We start from the raw sequence: 19,423 nt of genomic DNA, 5'->3' as shown, positions 1-19,423 counted from the left end.
TGAGGTCCTACACCGACATACCGATCCCTCTACACCGACATTGAGGTCCTACACCGACATTGAGGTCCTACACCGACATACCGATCCCTCTACACCGACACTGAGGTCCTACACCGACATACCGATCCCTCTATACCCACATTGAGGTCCTACACCGACATACCGATCCCTCTACACCGACATTGAGGTCCTACACCGACATACCGATCCCTCTACACCGTCATTGAGGTCCTACACCGACATACCGATCCCTCTACACCGACATTGAGGTCCTACACCGACATACCGATCCCTCTACACCGACATTGAGGTCCTACACCGACATTGAGGTCCTACACCGACATACCGATCCCTCTACACCGACATTGAGGTCCTACACCGACATACCGATCCCTCTACACCGACATTGAGGTCCTACACCGACATACCGATCCCTCTACACCGACATTGAGGTCCTACTCCGACATACCGATCCCTCTACACCGACATTGAGGTCCTACACCGACATACCGATCCCTCTACACCCACATTGAGGTCCTACACTGACATACCGATCCCTCTACACCGACACTGAGGTCCTACACCGACATACCAATCCCTCTACACCGACATTGAGGTCCTACAGCGACATACCGATCCCTCTGCACCCACATTGAGGTCCTACACCGACATACCGATCCCTCAATACCGACATTGAGCTCCTACACCGACATACCGATCCCTCTACACCCACATTGAGGTCCTACACCGACATACCGATCCCTCTACACCGACATTGAGGTCCTACACCGACATTGAGGTCCTACACCGACATACCGATCCCTCTACACCGACATACCGATCCCTCTACACCGACATTGAGGTCCTACACCGACATACCGATCCCTCTACACCGACATTGAGGTCCTACACCGACATACCGATCCCTCTACACCGACATTGAGGTCCTACACCGACATACCGATCCCTCTACACCGACATTGAGGTCCTACACCGACATACCGATCCCTCTACACCGACATTGAGGTCCTACACCGACATACCGATCCCTCTACACCGACATTGAGGTCCTACACCGACATACCGATCCCTCTACACCGACATTGAGGTCCTACACCGACATACCGATCCCTCTACACCGACATTGAGGTCCTACACCGACATACCGATCCCTCTACACCGACATTGAGGTCCTACACCGACATACCGATCCCTCTACACCGTCATTGAGGTCCTACAGCGACATACCGATCCCTCTGCACCCACATTGAGGTCCTACACCGACATACCGATCCCTCAATACCGACATTGAGCTCCTACACCGACATACCGATCCCTCTACACCCACATTGAGGTCCTACACCGACATACCGATCCCTCTACACCGACATTGAGGTCCTACACCGACATACCGATCCCTCTACACCGACATTGAGGTCCTACACCGACATACCGATCCCTCTACACCGACATACCGATCCCTCTACACCGACATTGAGGTCCTACACCGACATACCGATCCCTCTACACCGACATTGAGGTCCTACACCGACATACCGATCCCTCTACACCAACATTGAGGTCCTACACCGACATACCGATCCCTCTACACCGACATTGAGGTCCTACACCGACATACCGATCCCTCTACACCGACATTGAGGTCCTACACCGACATACCGATCCCTCTACACCGACATTGAGGTCCTACACCGACATACCGATCCCTCTACACCGACATTGAGGTCCTACACCGACATACCGATCCCTCTACACCGACATTGAGGTCCTACACCGACATACCGATCCCTCTACACCGACATTGAGGTCCTACACCGACATACCGATCCCTCTACACCGACACTGAGGTCCTACACCGACATAACGATCCCTCTACACCAACATTGAGGTCCTACACCGACATACCGATCCCTCTACACCGACATTGAGGTCCTACACCGACATACCGATCCCTCTACACCGACATTGAGGTCCTACACCGACATACCGATCCCTCTACACCGACATACCGATCCCTCTACACCGACATTGAGGTCCTACACCGACATTGAGGTCCTACACCGACATACCGATCCCTCTACAACGACATTGAGGTCCTACACCGACATACCGATCCCTCTACACCGACATTGAGGTCCTACACCGACATACCGATCCCTCTACACCGACATTGAGGTCCTACACCGACATACCGATCCCTCTACACCGACATTGAGGTCCTACACCGACATACCGATCCCTCTACACCGACACTGAGGTCCTACACCGACATACCGATCCCTCTACACCGACATTGAGGTCCTACACCGACATACCGATCCCTCTACACCGACATTGAGGTCCTACACCGACATACCGATCCCTCTACACCGACATACCGATCCCTCTACACCGACATTGAGGTCCTACACCGACATACCGATCCCTCTACAACGACATTGAGATCCTACACCGACATACCGATCCCTCTACACCGACATTGAGGTCCTACACCGACATACCGATCCCTCTACACCGACATTGAGGTCCTACACCAACATACCGATCCCTCTACACCGACATTGAGGTCCTACACCGACATACCGATCCCTCTACACCGACATACCGATCCCTCTACACCGACATTGAGGTCCTACACCGACATTGAGGTCCTACACCGACATACCGATCCCTCTACAACGACATTGAGATCCTACACCGACATACCGATCCCTCTACACCGACATTGAGGTCCTACACCGACATACCGATCCCTCTACACCGACATTGAGGTCCTACACCGACATACCGATCCCTCTACACCGACATTGAGGTCCTACACCGACATACCGATCCCTCTACACCGACACTGAGGTCCTACACCGACATACCGATCCCTCTACACCGACATTGAGGTACTACACCAACATACCGATCCCTATACACCCACATTGGTCCTTCAACAAAAGAAGCTCTGGATTTAAGGTTGGACTCACATCAATGAAGAATCCCAACACTGCGATCCCATCCGAAACGTTCTTGGCATCTGTCAGATTCATCCCGTTCTTGGTGTGTACAATGTGCATCTGGAGGAAAGAGATCATCGTGAGTCTACGCCAGTCCTCATCCTACGTGGATATACCGATCCCTATATACAAATCCCTATATACCGATCCCTATACACCGATCCCTATATACAAATCCCTATATACCGATCCTTATATACCGATCCCTATATACCAATCGCTATATACCGATCCTTATGTACCAATCCCTATATACCATCTATTGTAGTCTATGTCTGTCCTTATCCTACACAGATATACCAATCCCTATATACCGATCCCTATATACCGATCCTTATATACTGATCCCTACATACCGATCCTTATATACGATCCCTATATACTGATCCTTATGTACCGATCCCTATATACCGATCCTTATATACCGATCCCTACATACCGATTCCTATATACCGATCCTTATATACAATCTATTGTACTCTTTGTCTGTCCTCACCCTACATGGATATACCGATCTCTATATACAAATCCCTATATACTGATCCTTTTATACGATTCCTATATACTGATCCTTATGTACCGATCCCTATATACCCAATCCTTATATACCGATCCTAATATATTGATCCCTACATAGCGATCCTTATATACCAATCCTTATATACCATCTATTGTAATCTATGTCTTTCCTCACCCTACGCGTATATATTGATCTTTATATATCGATCTTTATATACCATCTACTATTAATGGTAATTAAATATCTGGTGTTATTATTGTTAAATTGACCTAAACGCCCCTCTAGGCCCCACCCCCAGGGATGCAGAAGGGGCGGGTCATCCGAGACAAACCCATGCCTCCTTCTCAGGCCATCTGGGGGGGAGGGGGAGAAGACCTCATAGTTAGTCTTAGGGAGCGCCCATCACCAAAGTACTTGATGTTTTCTTGTCCCATGGGGACAACAAGTATTACTGACAACAAATATTACTAATAGTCCTTTAAGGATGAATGACTTCACAGTACATGGAGCTACAGAGATTAGTGAAGGCCTACTGTCACCTCCAACCTTCTTGTGTCCCCTATCTACCTCTGCCCCTGTGATGTCCCCCCAGTGTCATTGCCCCACTTTTTGTGTCAGTACGGTGCACTGCTGAAAAATTTGTTTGTTTTTGTTTTCATTTCATTCGTTTTTTTTTTCATTTGTCAGGTCATTCGTTATGATTGAAATTAGTAAATCTGTAACTTCGTAAATTCGAAAATCCGAAATCTGTAAATTGGAAATCCAGAAATTCACAATTTTGGAAATTCAAAAAATCATAAAATCAAAAATTAGTAAGTTTGAAAATTCGAAAATCTGGAAGTTTGTCAATTCGAAATCCATTTGTTTAAATACAGCATTCGTTATTTCAGAAAATTCTTAACTTCGGTTAAATTCGTATTAGTTACGTTCACTAACAGCCAAATTTGAAAAGAGATTCCAATACCTATAATTTAATAGTTAGTAATAGTTAAGTTATTATTAATTAGTTATTATTTCAGATTTTTGAATTTCGAATTTCCGGATTCTCCGATTTTCAAATTTTTGGATTTTCGAATTCGCAATTTTCGAATTTCGTAAATTCTGAATTTTAGAATATTCGAATTTACGAAAATTCAGAAAAATTTCCGAATTTCCAACTTTGTCAAAATTTGTTAAAAAATGACTTCGGGGGGGTGGGGGGGTGGGGGCGTGGCTCAGCAATGGCCGAGTAGGACGTGTGTTGCTGGAGCTCCCTGCCCGATCCTACCAACACGGACCGAACAGCACCTTTAACCGCATGTGAACAAGGCATGTACAGCGCCAAACGATACAGGACAAGATCAGCTACCCGTGGAACTAACCACCGGACTAAACAAACAGGGATAGAGCACTTTTTTAACGGCAAAACGGTTTTGTCTCCGGGCGCCATTGTTGCCGCACCTCGTGGGACTTCCATGGCGACCACATCTGCCGGATCGCAGAGACTCCCTCTGGCCCCCACACAGGCACTTATCTCCCTCACAGGGACGCAGGCGATCTTCAGCTCAGACATGGAGGGCTCACAACTGTCCCAGGTCCCCATGGAGGAAGATCTCCGCAGCATGCTCAGAGCCCTCCCTACAAGAGCAGACATAGAGGCCTTAATTCTGAAAATAGAGGAGGCACACAGTAAAGACATTCAGGAGGTAAAGGCGGACTTACACAACGTGGAGAATCGTGTCTCCGCCGGAGAGAACAAACTTTCGGCTCTGGAAGATAAAGTGCGTGCTCTGGAACAAATACAACAGGTCCATACACTTGAGGCCCAGGAGATGCAGCTCCACCTTGAGGAAATGGAGGACCGTAGCCGCCGAAACAACTTACGGCTACGCGGGATCCTGGAGGCCACCGGTCCTGAAGACCTAGCTGAAATAGCAACGGCGATCTTCCACAGACTCATGGAAGACCCACCTCCCAACCTGGAGATTGATCGGATCCACCGCACCCTAGGACCTAAATCTACTGATCCGACCAGACCGTGGTATGCCGGCTACACCGATACGCGCAAAAGGAAACTCTCCTGCGGAAAGCCTGGGACCGGGGAGATATTGAGTTCGACGGCGCACATATCCAAATCCTCCCGGACCTCTCCAGAGCCATGCTACAATGACGCGCCATGCTGAAACCTGTGCTGGAAGTGGCAAGAAGACAAGGCTATACATACAGATGGGGATACCCGCTGGCAGTCTCCTTCCGATCGGAACGGGCATCATTCACGCTACGCTCTCCAGCAAATCTCCCAGCTCTCTTTGCCTTCATGGAGGCAGAGCCGATCCCGGTACCGACCTGGCTGCAAAAAATCCCTCGACCTACCGGCCGACCTGGCCCGGCTATGGGAATATCTAACCCACCAGCACGCACCCAACATTCCAGGGGTCGCTCACGCATTAGGCCTGGAAACAACAACAGGGAGTCTTAACAGTAAAGAGGGAAGGCTGAATATTGCATCTTTAGTTCTTTTTATTACTCAGTTTTAAGTTTCGTTCCTTTTTTCTGTTTTCCCTTGCTCTGGCGAACACTCGCTTCGCCCCAAAGCCAGCCCTAAATAAGAGATCTTGCTCCACCCAACCCTGTTGATCTGTGTGGCCCCTCCCCCTTTGCCCTGCAGCGGACGTCGGCTTGAGCCTTCATCTTGCCAGCGATCTTGCCAGCGATTCGCAATGATTCACCGCTCTCCACTTTATCCGGATCCGGCGAGATTAACATGCCGTGGAGAATACCTGGGGTGGTAAGGATTGGAGGTGAATCTGTGAATGTCCTCCCCCCTAGAGAAACACCTCCTACCCCCGTCTGAACAAGAATGCATCTGTCCGAGAGGAGAGGGAGGCTATGTGCCATCTAACACTCAAGGCCACGAACGTTTACCCCAGGAGCCTCTCAACGTAGACGCATGAGGATGTCGGGGAACGAGATGCCTGACCAGTTGCTGACTGCCACAATCTGGACAACAGAGACCCTGGCCAGGGCCGTGCGTGAGTGACATTCCCCTGCCTGGTTATCAAGTTCACGCACAGGACCTCCTCGGAGGATGATGTAGATTAGTAGTTAGACACGTAAGGGGGGTAGGGGAGGGGGGAAGGGAAGTGCTGATGTGATAGATGGCAATCTGATGATTAATCGGGATGTTTCCATGCTGTGGGGAGGGGGGAGCTGGGGAGGTCATTGTATTGTATTGTAGCAATGGGAGGTGGTAGAGGCCTTGTGGGTGGTGGCTGGTAATGGACGGCAGGGCGGTATTACGCCTACTCCATGGGTGATCCTCCCGGACATCGCCACTGGAGCCCTTATACACTGCCTCTGGGCAGGGAGGTCGACTGACACACCCTTAGACACGCTAATTTTAGACTAGCAGGGGAAGGTATTACTACAGACCTCAAGAAGGGCAATCAGAATCAGCTGATGTAATAGGCCAGAATATATGGTTGAAATATCTACTGTAAATGTTCATATGTTGCGGTTATCGTTTATGCTAGTCATTAACAAGGGTTGCTATGTACCGGTATCATTTTGTACCCACATATTAACCTGGTATATGAAAGCATTATAGGTTTGTTCACATACTCATATGTAATTATTGGTCTGCGGGGGTTGGGGGAAGGCAGGGTCCTCCATTATTGACTCCTGCTGAACTCACCTCCACACCTGGATCCCCCTGGTGGGCGTTGAAGCAATAATTTGCTAAAACTCTTAGCCTTAACTCTAGTTAGCTGGTGCTGACTGTGGGTGATACCCTCAAGGCACACCATATTACTATTTCTCTCTACTTATTCTTTCTTACTCTTTTTCGCTCTCTCCCACCCTATTCTTCTCCCTTCCCCCTCTACCCGCTCGCGAGCATGGAGGTACTAAATGTGATTACTCTTAATGTAAGAGGGCTTAACGTCCCTGAGAAGAGACGTATGCTACTAAATGACATGAAGCGAATGCAAGCAGACATTGTGCTGCTACAGGAGACACACTTTAAAGAAAATAAATTCCCGATACTTAAAAACAGATACTATCCAAGAGTATATCACTCCACTCATTTAGCAGCTAAATCCAGGGGAGTCTCTATTCAGATTTCAGCAAAGGTCCCGTGGGCCTTGACAGACATGAAGGCGGACACGATGGGGAGGTTCTTATTTTTAAAAGGCCTCATAGGCGGTGCTAAAGTGACCATCGCCAACTTCTATGTCCCAAATGTCCACCAGGACTCTTTTGTGAAAAAACATTTAGCCTTACTCCAAAACTTTACAGAGGGTCAACTTATCATTGGAGGTGACTTTAACATCCCCTTACTGCCCACAGAAGACACCTCCACAGGATCCTCATTGATCTCCAGAGGTATACACAAGGGGATACATTCGGCACTCCATGCAACACAACTTGTAGATGCTTGGCGCCTCTCCCACCGAGGCGAGAAGGACTACACCTTCTTCTCCCGTCCCCATCAAACATACTCACGCATTGATCTTTTCCTAATCCCTCAAAACCAATTGCATGCTGTCAAGGGTTCGGCAATTGGGTCTATCAACTGGTCAGACCACGCGCCAGTCTCAATGCAATACGCCTTAGCTGACTACTTTAGGGGGCAAAGGAACCCATGGAGACTTAATGAAAGCCTATTACAAGACCCAGACGTAGTCGCAGACGTGACCAAAGAAATAACACACTACTTTGACACTAACACTTCAACCGAGGGAGACGGGGGTTTGATCTGGGAAGCACACAAGGCGGTGATCCGCGGGGTGCTTATAAAGCATGGCGCACGGCTGAAGAGACAAAGGACGGCACAATTAACAACACTACTAGCTAAGCTACAGAGCTTGGAAAAAGACCACAAACAGACACCGACCAGAACGCGGGGAAGTGAACTAGACACGATACGCACACAGTTAACTGACCTCCTACACTATAAAGCAAAGGCGGCACTCCAAATCTCCCGTAGGAGGATATATGAGTCGGGCAATAAGTGCGGTAGATTACTTGCACAATCGCTGAAAGCGCAAAAAACGGCGTCATATGTACCACACGTCTATAACCCTACGGGACAGAAAAATACTTTACCTCAGCAGATTACACATGAATTTATGTCTTACTACAAGACATTATACAACTTACAAACGACAACACCGCCCACCGAGCACATAACGGATTATATAACAAACTCCCAAATGCCTACATTACCGACTATGATGAGGGACCTTCTTGACGAACCTATAACGCTATCAGAAATACAATTGGCAATAAAAAACACTAAAAAAGGAAAATCTCCAGGACCGGACGGACTGACCATTCAGTATTATAAAACCCTACTCCCGTCACTAGGACAGCACTTACTTAAACTTCTCAACGACTTAGGTGAAGGTAGGAAGCTCCACCATGATACACTACAAGCCCAAATAGCAGTGATACCTAAAGAAGATAAAGATCCGACGCAATGCGGGAGTTACCGTCCAATATCCCTCTTGAACACAGACCTAAAACTGTTTACTAAAATACTAGCCACCAGAATACAACAACAGTTACCTAGTCTGATACACCTCGACCAAGTAGGTTTTGTCCCATCTAGGGAAGTAAGGGACAACACAACCAAAGTCCTGAATCTACTCTATAAAGCCACCACAACTAACTCACCGACGGTCTTCCTTAGCACAGATGCCGAGAAGGCATTCGACTGGGTTAACTGGTCGTTCATGTTTGCCACACTTAGACACATAGGCCTAGGAAGTAATATGCTAAACTGGATCTCAGCGATTTATACTGAACCGTCAGCAAGAGTCAGGGTTAATGGGGTAACATCAAATGCCTTCACAATAACGAACGGTACGCGCCAGGGTTGTCCACTCTCACCCCTACTCTTTGCGCTCTCATTAGAACCCTTCTTGTGTCGCGTCAGACTAAACCCGGAAATAACCGGAGTGTATATTAACCAAACTCAACATAAAGTCTCCGCTTATGCGGATGACTTGATGTTTTCACTATCAAATCCGGTAATCTCACTCCCGAATCTATTGAAAGAATTTACCATTTACGGCACCCTCTCAAACCTGAAAATCAACTTAGCGAAATCGGGAGCGATGGGGATAGGGATCTCACCAACACAACTTACAAATTTCCAATCTAGTTTCAAGCTGAAATGGACGAATAAGGCCCTAAAATATTTAGGTACACATATCCCTGCAACATTTTCCAAATTATATGAACTTAACTTCCCCCCATTGTTAGCAAAAATCAAAACATTATTGTCCAACTGGCAAAATGGTCTACATTCTTGGCTGGGCCGATGCAATATTTTGAAAATGTCCATACTGCCAAAAATTTTATATCTCATGCAGGCACTCCCCATACATATCCCCTCCATCTTTTTTAAACAGGTACAGACAGCCTTTACAGACGTTGTATGGGCAAAGAAGAGACCCAGGCTCTCTAACAAATTACTTGTACTCCCCAAAGAATCAGGGGGTCTTGCACTTCCAAACATTCGTGCCTATTATCATGCGGTACACTTGGGTAGGCTCATAGATTGGTGCCGTCACCAAGAGACCAAGATATGGATCCATATAGAACAATCCCACACCAGAATTCCATTGGGGGGCACTCCATGGTGTTATCAGGGCATACCAGCAGACATTAAACGACACCCGCTGATCGGCAATACGGCACAAATTTGTTCACAATTATTCCTCCAGAAGACCCTCATACCCCAAAATTCACCTCTATACCCTGTAATAGGCAATCCATTGTTCAGACCGGGACTGGAAGACGGAATCTTTCGGAAACTAGACGAGGCAGGGCTACATTTAGCATCACACTATAGCACTGGAGGACGCTGGAGAACGCATAGAGAACTCTCTGACCCCAGTGGCCTATTCCGACTAGACTTTATGCGAACACTCCAGCTACGGCACTTCCTCAACTCTATCCCACCCCCACCCGAGGAGAACAACCGAATTCCCACAACTCTGGAGGTACTCCTCACAGAGGAAGGTGCTCTACCACACACGTTATCATTGGCCTATAATCTCATAAATACCCCTCCCACAGACTTTGTGCCCCCCGGACTGTTGAAATGGGAAGTAGAATTAGACTGTAGGTTTGACACCACAAAGAGGCAAAGTATTCTTGGATTCACGCAAAAGTCTTCGATTTGCGCCAAGATCCAAGAAACAAACTACAAAATACTATCCCGATGGTACAGAACCCCAGCACTACTACACACATTTTTCCCTGCAACATCGGATAAATGCTGGAGATGTCTGAGGGAAAAAGGAACTCTTTTGCACATTTTCTGGACATGCCCCAAATTAGCACACTTTTGGAGAGTGGTGCGAGAAACAATACAACTTTTTACTGACAGGACAATAACCGATGACCCTGCATTCTTTTTATTACACGCCACAGACACCCCTGAAAGAATTTACAAGAAATCGGTGATACGACACCTATTGGACGCAGCTAAAGCTTGCATCCCGCTCTGTTGGAAATCTCCCATCCCACCGACTATTGACATGTGGTTAGGGAAAGTAGAGGAAATAAGAAAAATGGAAGACCTTATTCTGACGGCACAACATAGAGAAGAAACGTTCTCGAAAACCTGGCAATTGTGGACCATGTTTATATACTCGTCTGAGGGCCAAGCACTGAGAAGGACCGATGAGGCCCCATGACCGCAAAACTCACATCACACGACTGATACTCCCCAGCTGAAACGTCAGCACCAGAAAAACTTCGAACACGGGAGACCCCATGCTCGCGGGTGGGGGGTTTAACCCCCCCATTTTTTAACCCCCTCTCTACCTCCAACCCCGGTATCCCTACCCCACCTCTTTCCCCCTTCCTCCCCTCACTCTATTTCTTACTATTTTCTCACTCTTTCCTATATATTTCCTTTTAATTTCTATACTAAAGTAAAGAGAACCGAACCAGTGGACAGTAATACTCTAGAAAAACCAACTGAATAACAAAGAGTGTATATCCTTAATAGCAGCGGTCTCTCACTTGTTATATAAGGTATTGATTGAAAGATTACTGGAGATGTGAAACCGCAATGCACAATGTATGTTTGTTTTCTTTATACTTCTTTTATATCACTCTGTACCGATATTTGATAAATGTGGTTTTGTGTAACTTGTTGGTCCATTGGGACCGGATTCTGCATATAAATAAACAATTAAAAAAAAAAATGACTTCGGAACTAAACAAATTGCACATGTCTAGTATGGTTTCAGGACTTGTACCTGGGCACCACTCTCTTACCCAAAGTTAACATTTACCTCTTTTACGAACTGTTACCCCAAAATGTTGTATGGTATTCACCTAATCTACCACCCCCCCCAAAGAGACTTTCTAGGTTATGTGGTCAATTAGGACCTACAGGCCCCATCCTCCCAGCACTTTGACATTGTCAGTCTCACCCCTGCACCCACATGCTCACCAAGATGCTGACCCCAGTGTTAGCCCAAGTGCGTTCTGCCCATTGTGGGATACTTCAGTGGCCTCCTGTGGAGGATACAGGCTGTGGGGGTTCTGTCAGACAACATCTCTCTGATTAAGAAGATATCTCAACAATTTTGTTGGATCAGTAATCAGTGCTGGAATCTTCTCATAACCTGCAGGCAGCTCAGACCAGAATGATTCTTACACAGTAGAGCTTTCTATCCAGCCTCCAATCCCTGTCCTTCAATCCTTGTCCTCCAATCCTTGTCCTTCAATCCATGTCCTCCAATCCTTGTCCTCCAATCCTTGTCCTTCAATCCTCATCCTTCAATCCTTGTCCTTCAATCCTCATCCTTCAATCCTTGTCCTTCAACCCTTGTCCTTCAATCCATGTCCTCCAATCCTTGCCCTTCAATCCTCATCCTTCAATCCTTGTCCTTCAATCCTCATCCTTCAATCCTTGTCCTTCAACCCTTGTCCTTCAATCCTTGTCCTCCAGTCCTTGTCCTCCAATCCTTGTCCTTCAATCCTCATCTTTCAATCCTTGTTCTTCAATGCTTGTCCTTCAATCCTTGTCTTCCAGTCCTTGTCCTTCAATCCATATCCTTCAATTCTTGTCCTTCAATCCTTGTCCTCTACTCCTTGTCCTCCAGTCCTTGTCCTTCAACCCTTGTCCTCCAATCCTTGTCCTTCAATCCTCCTTCTTCAATCTTCCTTCTTCAATCCTCGTCCTTCAATCCTTGTCTTCCAGTCCTTGTCCTTCAATCCTTGTCCTTCAACCCTTGTCCTCAAATCCTTGTCCTTCAATCCTCCTTCTTCAATCTTCCTTGTTCAATCCTTGTCCTTCAATCCTTGTCTTCCAGTCCTTGTCCTTCAATCCATGTCCTTCAATCCATGTCCTTCAATCCTTGTCCTTCAATCCTTGTCCTCCAATCCTTGTCTCCAGTACAGAGTTACCTATTTATAAGCTGCTGCATGAGAGAGCTGTGGGTCAATGGGGAACCTCTTCGAGGGAGACCTTTTTGACTGTCTCCTGCCAGACTGTCTTGACACTACACTCTTGTTGTGGAACAAGTTGGCCAAGTTTCTGACCCGACCAATCTGTGTGCCCTGTGCTGATGATCAGGAAGTTCCTGGTCTGGTGAATCTGTCTTCCAGCTCTGGAGTTAAGACGTCCTCCCATCTCACCTCCTGAAGGATCCTCACATCGAACCTTGAAAGTGTCACTTTTACATCACTGGGTCATCCCTTTGACAAGTCACCGGATTCTGCTGAACAATGCCTTTGGGTGGCATGCATCAACCATGATGAAGGAACAGGAGATCTTGCTGTGACAAGAGAGGCCATTCAGATCCTGACTTGGGCAGATCATCATATTCTAGCCTTGTATAATTTACCCATTTTAGGTGCAAACGTGGTGGGAAGGGTTTCCCAACTGGTTACATTTGGACCTCAGGGAATAGTCCATACACCCAAGTTTGTCCCAGTACATGCATTGCTGGTAACAGATGCTGAAAGTGGACTCCCCTGATATGTTGGTTTAATGTGTTCATCTCCAACTACAAAGACTTGGGGGGCACACAATAAAAATGCATTACATTAAAGATGGGGTACTTTCACGCAGTAATGGGCTTAAGCACCATATAGTCTTATGGTGTAACCAAATTCCCATAATTTTGCCTATTTGCTGAATATGTTCAGGTGTTTTAAATAGCCTTGCAGGATTTAATGTCATTTTTGTATGTGTGCGCTGTAATCTTTTGTTCCATCTCCAGCTACAGGACCCCTCTAGTGTTAGTGGGGGACGCTCGGCTCACTCAAGTGGATCTATTCAGGTGAATCTCGGCTCCTCTTCCTTCAATGTTGCTTCCTTGGGTGCTTCACTGACTACAAATGGAAGGCTTTCTGGCAATCTTCTTTGGCCTGGATTGAACCAGGAGAGTGCACCTTGCCAATCTAAGAAGACTCCTGACTGTGGCTCTGAATGTGAGGAGTCCGTAATATCTTACTTTGTGCTGTTCTGATGATGGAAAGGATTTCCGGCAATGTTTCCAGCCCCCCCCCCCCAGGGGTATTTTCAATTTCTTGGATATTTCTTGGTTCTTAGCTCCATCAGGTCTGGGTTTCCCTCGTTGTTTTTGTTAAGAAGGTCAGTCTGCTATGCCTTGCATCAGTAGTTCTCATGCACCATGCCCCATTTGTACCATCTGACGCCCATGGGATCACATTTTAGTTCTTTTTGTATTCAGGGACCACCATTTGGACTCATTTGAGGTCATTGTGTGGCCAGACATCTGCATGGAACCAGGGTTCTTTTTTGGATCTGTAGTAGGATCAGGGGAACCAATGCCTAATGCCCTGTACACACGGTCAGAATTTCCGACAGAAAAAGTCCAATGGGAGCTTTTGGTCGGATATTCTGACCGTGTGTATGCCCCATTGGACTCTTTCTGTCGGAATTTCCGACGGACTTAGATATAGAACATGTTCTAAATCTTTCCGTCGGAACTGCCGATGGAGGTTATCCCATTGGCAAGTCCGACCGTGTGTATGCGGCATAAGTCTTCTTCAGACCTAAAGTGGTTTCTCATTTTTCTACAACCAGGACCGTGTTCTGCAATACATCTGTCCAACTGGAGCTGCTCTCACTTGTTTAACCATGGTTCATGGTGTGTCTCCATTTCTCAGCTGATTCCTCTGGTTGTCCTGGATGTACTCCATAGGGTGGTTCAGGGTCTGGTTACACCTCTTCTAAGTTTTTGGGTTTGAAGATCAGGTTTCCTTCCTTCATTAGCATTAAGCATTATATTTTCCAAGTACTAGGCTCTCACCTGGTCTTCTGTGTTTTTTTGGTACCAGGTGGGGGTTGTGGCCTTGTTGGATACAAGCTCTGGGAGTTTGGTCCTTCACACACCGCTTGTTTTCTGATGTCCACCTTGAACCGGTGTTGCGCATCCCTCAGTTGGACTGCTATTGAACATTTCAAAGGAGAAAGACTCCGTGTCCTTCAATGGACTCCAAGAAAATACATTTTATGAAGAGCACAGAAATCCTACTTGACTAGAAAAGGTAAAAGTGTCAGTTGGGAAATATTGTCTGTAAAGGACTTTATACTGAATGTCTGCAGTCCAGACCTTCTCCACCACTCAGCGTGATAAACCCAGAATAGAGCCACTTACCTCCATAGGATACTGTTTACCATTCAGTCGGTGCTCGGAGCCAGCACTGCCATTATCCCAGTGAAAATGAAAGGCTATGGCGGTGTAGGGAGCCGACAGACCCCCCCCAGACACGGAGACTCCATTGCCAACCACGATCTCCACTGTGGAGACAATTCAGAAGAACAGTGTAACAAGAAGGGCGCTCAGTGTATCTATGGTGTAACAGGCACTGTGTAAAGGAAGGGTGCTCAGTATATCTACGGTGTAACAGGCACTGTGTAAAGGAAGGGGGCTCAGTATATCTACGGTGTAACAGGCACTGTGTAAAGGAAGGGGGCTCAGTATATCTACGGTGTAACAGGCACTGTGTAAAGGAGGGGCGATCAGTATATCTACGGTGTAACAGGCACTGTGTAAAGGAAGGGTGCTCAGTATATCTATGGTGTAACAGGCACTGTGTAAAGGAGGGGCGATCAGTATATCTATGGTGTAACAGGCACTGCGTAAAGGAGGGGCGCTCAGTATATCTATGGTGTAACAGGCACTGTGTAAAGGAGGGGCGATCAGTATATCTATGGTGTAACAGGCACTGTGTAAAGGAGGGGCGCTCAGTATATCTATGGTGTAACAGGCACTGTGTAAAGGAAGGGTGCTCAGTATATCTATGGTGTAACAGGCACTGTGTAAAGGAGGGGCGATCAGTATATCTATGGTGTAACAGGCACAGTGTATAGGAGGGGCGATCAGTATATCTATGGTGTAACAGGCACTGTGTAAAGGAGGGGCGCTCAGTATATCTATGGTGTAACAGGCACTGTGTAAAGGAAGGGTGCTCAGTATATCTATGGTGTAACAGGCACTGTGTAAAGGAGGGGCGATCAGTATATCTATGGTGTAACAGGCACAGTGTAAAGGAGGGGCGATCAGTATATCTATGGTGTAACAGGCACTGTGTAAAGGAAGGGTGCTCAGTATATCTATGGTGTAACAGGCACTGTGTAAAGGAGGGGCGATCAGTATATCTATGGTGTAACAGGCACTGCGTAAAGGAGGGGCGATCAGTATATCTATGGTGTAACAGGCACTGCGTAAAGGAGGGGCGCTCAGTATATCTATGGTGTAACAGGCACTGTGTAAAGGAGGGGCGATCAGTATATCTATGGTGTAACAGGCACTGTGTAAAGGAGGGGCGCTCAGTATATCTATGGTGTAACAGGCACTGTGTAAAGGAAGGGTGCTCAGTATATCTATGGTGTAACAGGCACTGTGTAAAGGAGGGGCGATCAGTATATCTATGGTGTAACAGGCACAGTGTAAAGGAGGGGCGATCAGTATATCTATGGTGTAACAGGCACTGTGTAAAGGAGGGGCGCTCAGTATATCTATGGTGTAACAGGCACTGTGTAAAGGAAGGGTGCTCAGTATATCTATGGTGTAACAGGCACTGTGTAAAGGAGGGGCGATCAGTATATCTATGGTGTAACAGGCACAGTGTAAAGGAGGGGCGATCAGTATATCTATGGTGTAACAGGCACTGTGTAAAGGAAGGGTGCTCAGTATATCTATGGTGTAACAGGCACTGTGTAAAGGAGGGGCGATCAGTATATCTATGGTGTAACAGGCACAGTGTAAAGGAGGGGCGCTCAGTATATCTATGGTGTAACAGGCACTGTGTAAAAGAGGGGCGATCAGTATATCTATGGTGTAAAGGAGGGGCGCTCAGTATATTTATGGTGTAAAAGAGGGGCGATCAGTATATCTATGGTGTAACAGGCACAGTGTAAAGGAGGGGCGCTCAGTATATCTATGGTGTAACAGGCACTGTGTAAAAGAGGGGCGATCAGTATATCTATGGTGTAACAGGCACTGTGTAAAGGAGGGGCGATCAGTATATCTATGGTGTAAAGGAGGGGCGCTCAGTATATTTATGGTGTAAAGGAGGGGTGCTCAGTATATCTATGGTGTAAAGGAGGGGTGCTCAGTATATCTATGGTGTAAAGGAGGGGTGCTCAGTATATCTATGGTGTAGCTGGCACTGGGTAAAGGAGGGGCGATCAGTATATCTATGGTGTAGCTGGCACTGGGTAAAGGAGGGCGCTCGGTATATCTATGGTGTAGCTGGCACTGTGTAAAGGAGGGCGCTCGGTATATCTATGGTGTAGCTGGCACTGTGTAGTACATGTGGGTACCTGTGTGCCCGATGTTGCTGATGGTTTGGAGTCTGTGGGGGTCATCGTAGTTTGTGTACTGGAATGGTCCCAGGCTGCCATTGTACTGGGCGGAGCTTTCCGGAATGTCTATAGGTGATTGGCGAGATCCGTTACAGAATTTCCCTGATGTCCAACTACTGGGACCTGCGAATGAGACCTTAATTATATACATCTGTATCCATATACCTCCTATAGAATATACATCTGTATCCACATACAGTATCTGACAAAAGTAAGTACACCCCTCAGTGACATTTGTGTAAATCTTTTCTTCTATCTTTTCATGTGACAACACTGAAGAAATGACACTTGTCTACAATGTAAAGTAGTGAGTGTACAGCTTGTATAACAGTGTAAATTTACTGTCCCCTCAAAATAACTCAACACACAGCCATTAATGTCTAAACCGCTGGCAACAAAAGTCAGTACACCCCTAAGTGAAAATCTCCAAATTGGGCCCAAAGTGTCAATATTTTGTGTGGCCACCATTATTTTCCAGCACTGCCTTAACCCTCTTGGACATGGAGGTCACCAGAGCTTCACAGGTTGTCACTGGAGTCCTCTTCCCCTCCTCCATGATGACATCACAGAGCTGGTGGATGTTAGAGACCTTGATAGATAGAAGAAAAGATTTACAAAAATGTGACTGAGGAGTGTACTTACTTTTGTGAGATTCTGTGTATACATATTCATATACTGCCTGTAGAATATACATCCCCATTCATATACCTCCTATAGATCATATATATAATGATTAGACTGTATTTTATGTATTTATATATTATATTGTATCACAATATACAAGGTGGACTCAGAGACTCACCGCAGGACGGCTCGGTATAACACCAATCTGAGGAGAATAATGAAGATGATGAGGAGAAGGAAGTCTCACATGTAATGTAACATCATTTAGATCAATAGACAAAGTCATATCTCAGGGACATGGACTAATCTTCTACATAATGTATTCATGAGGAAATGAGCAGTGATAACTCAGGGATGAGATGGAAGTATTGATTACCACCAATTGGGTATTGTAATATTACCTGCTCTGGACTGACAAAGACAAAGAGCCAGCAGGAAGATCTGGAAATGTAACGCCATAGTCCTCCAACCTGAAAGAAAGTAGCTATTACTCACAATTCAGATAACATCTGAACCTTCTTCCCCATGTGCTGAACCCTTCCTTACCATAAAGATAAGTGCCCACTGCATGTACCATGGAATATACCTTCCAGAACCTTCTTCACCGTCCATTTACTCCTTCCTTACCATAAAGATGAGTGCCCACTGCATGTACCATGGAATATACCTTCCAGAACCTTCTTCACCGTCCATTTACTCCTTCCTTACCATAAAGATGAGTGCCCACTGCGTGTACCATGGAATATACCTTCCAGAACCTTCTTCACCATCCAATGAGCCCTTCCCTACCATAAAGATGAGTGCCAGCTACGTGTACCATGGAATATACCTACCAGAACCTTCTTCACCGTCCACTGAGCCCTTCCTTACCATAAAGAGGGGTGCCAACTACATGTACAATGGAATATACCATGAAGTGTCAGCTTATCCCAGGAGACTAATGACCAAGAAGCTGATATATGCCAATCCCCGGCTTGGCAGAAACAGCTGCCGGCTAGTGATGGGCGAATCAGCCCGGGTCTAACTGACACACAGTTGCATGTAGTGATGTATAATATAGATGTATATAGATGTATAAGGATGAGGATGATTATTAATTCATTATTACTATAATACAAGTTCCTCCAGCGCCAACCCAGTTCTTCCAGAGAATACATTTATTGAGTCCCAGCACAGAAGAAAGTTTCTCAAGATACTTGAGACAGATGGCAAAATCCAACAGAGTAAATATTACAATAAGTCTGAGGCCTTCAGAGTCCCATTCGTCCTATCAAGTATAGAGATACTACAATCCATCATGTGTCCAACCCATAATAATAATACCCCTTTATAGCTTCCATGCATGCAATAATGTGTATTATAATCTAGACCTGTATCCTCATCTTGGAGAAGAAAGAAAGTGAA

The 19,423-nt window shown here is 46.4% G+C and overlaps 1 protein-coding gene across 1 annotated transcript in view; it reads right to left on the bottom strand.

The window, feature by feature from the left end:
- LOC141148104 (carbonic anhydrase 4-like) overlaps positions 1-19,423 on the bottom strand; it is an 83,615-nt gene that overhangs the window by 27,090 nt on the left and 37,102 nt on the right. The window contains exons 2-6 of the mRNA XM_073635257.1: positions 18,421-18,489; positions 18,198-18,224; positions 17,354-17,518; positions 15,183-15,325; positions 2,997-3,086 (exon numbers count right to left, since the gene is read on the bottom strand). Of these exons, the coding sequence (XP_073491358.1) occupies positions 2,997-3,086; positions 15,183-15,325; positions 17,354-17,518; positions 18,198-18,224; positions 18,421-18,478 (483 nt within the window). The 5' untranslated portion in view covers positions 18,479-18,489. The remainder of the gene's footprint in view (positions 1-2,996; positions 3,087-15,182; positions 15,326-17,353; positions 17,519-18,197; positions 18,225-18,420; positions 18,490-19,423) is intronic.

The sequence above is a fragment of the Aquarana catesbeiana genome, linkage group LG06 (assembly GCF_042186555.1).
Source record: "Aquarana catesbeiana isolate 2022-GZ linkage group LG06, ASM4218655v1, whole genome shotgun sequence".
NCBI lineage: Eukaryota > Metazoa > Chordata > Amphibia > Anura > Ranidae > Aquarana > Aquarana catesbeiana.
This window is presented reverse-complemented; position numbering and strand designations above follow the sequence as displayed.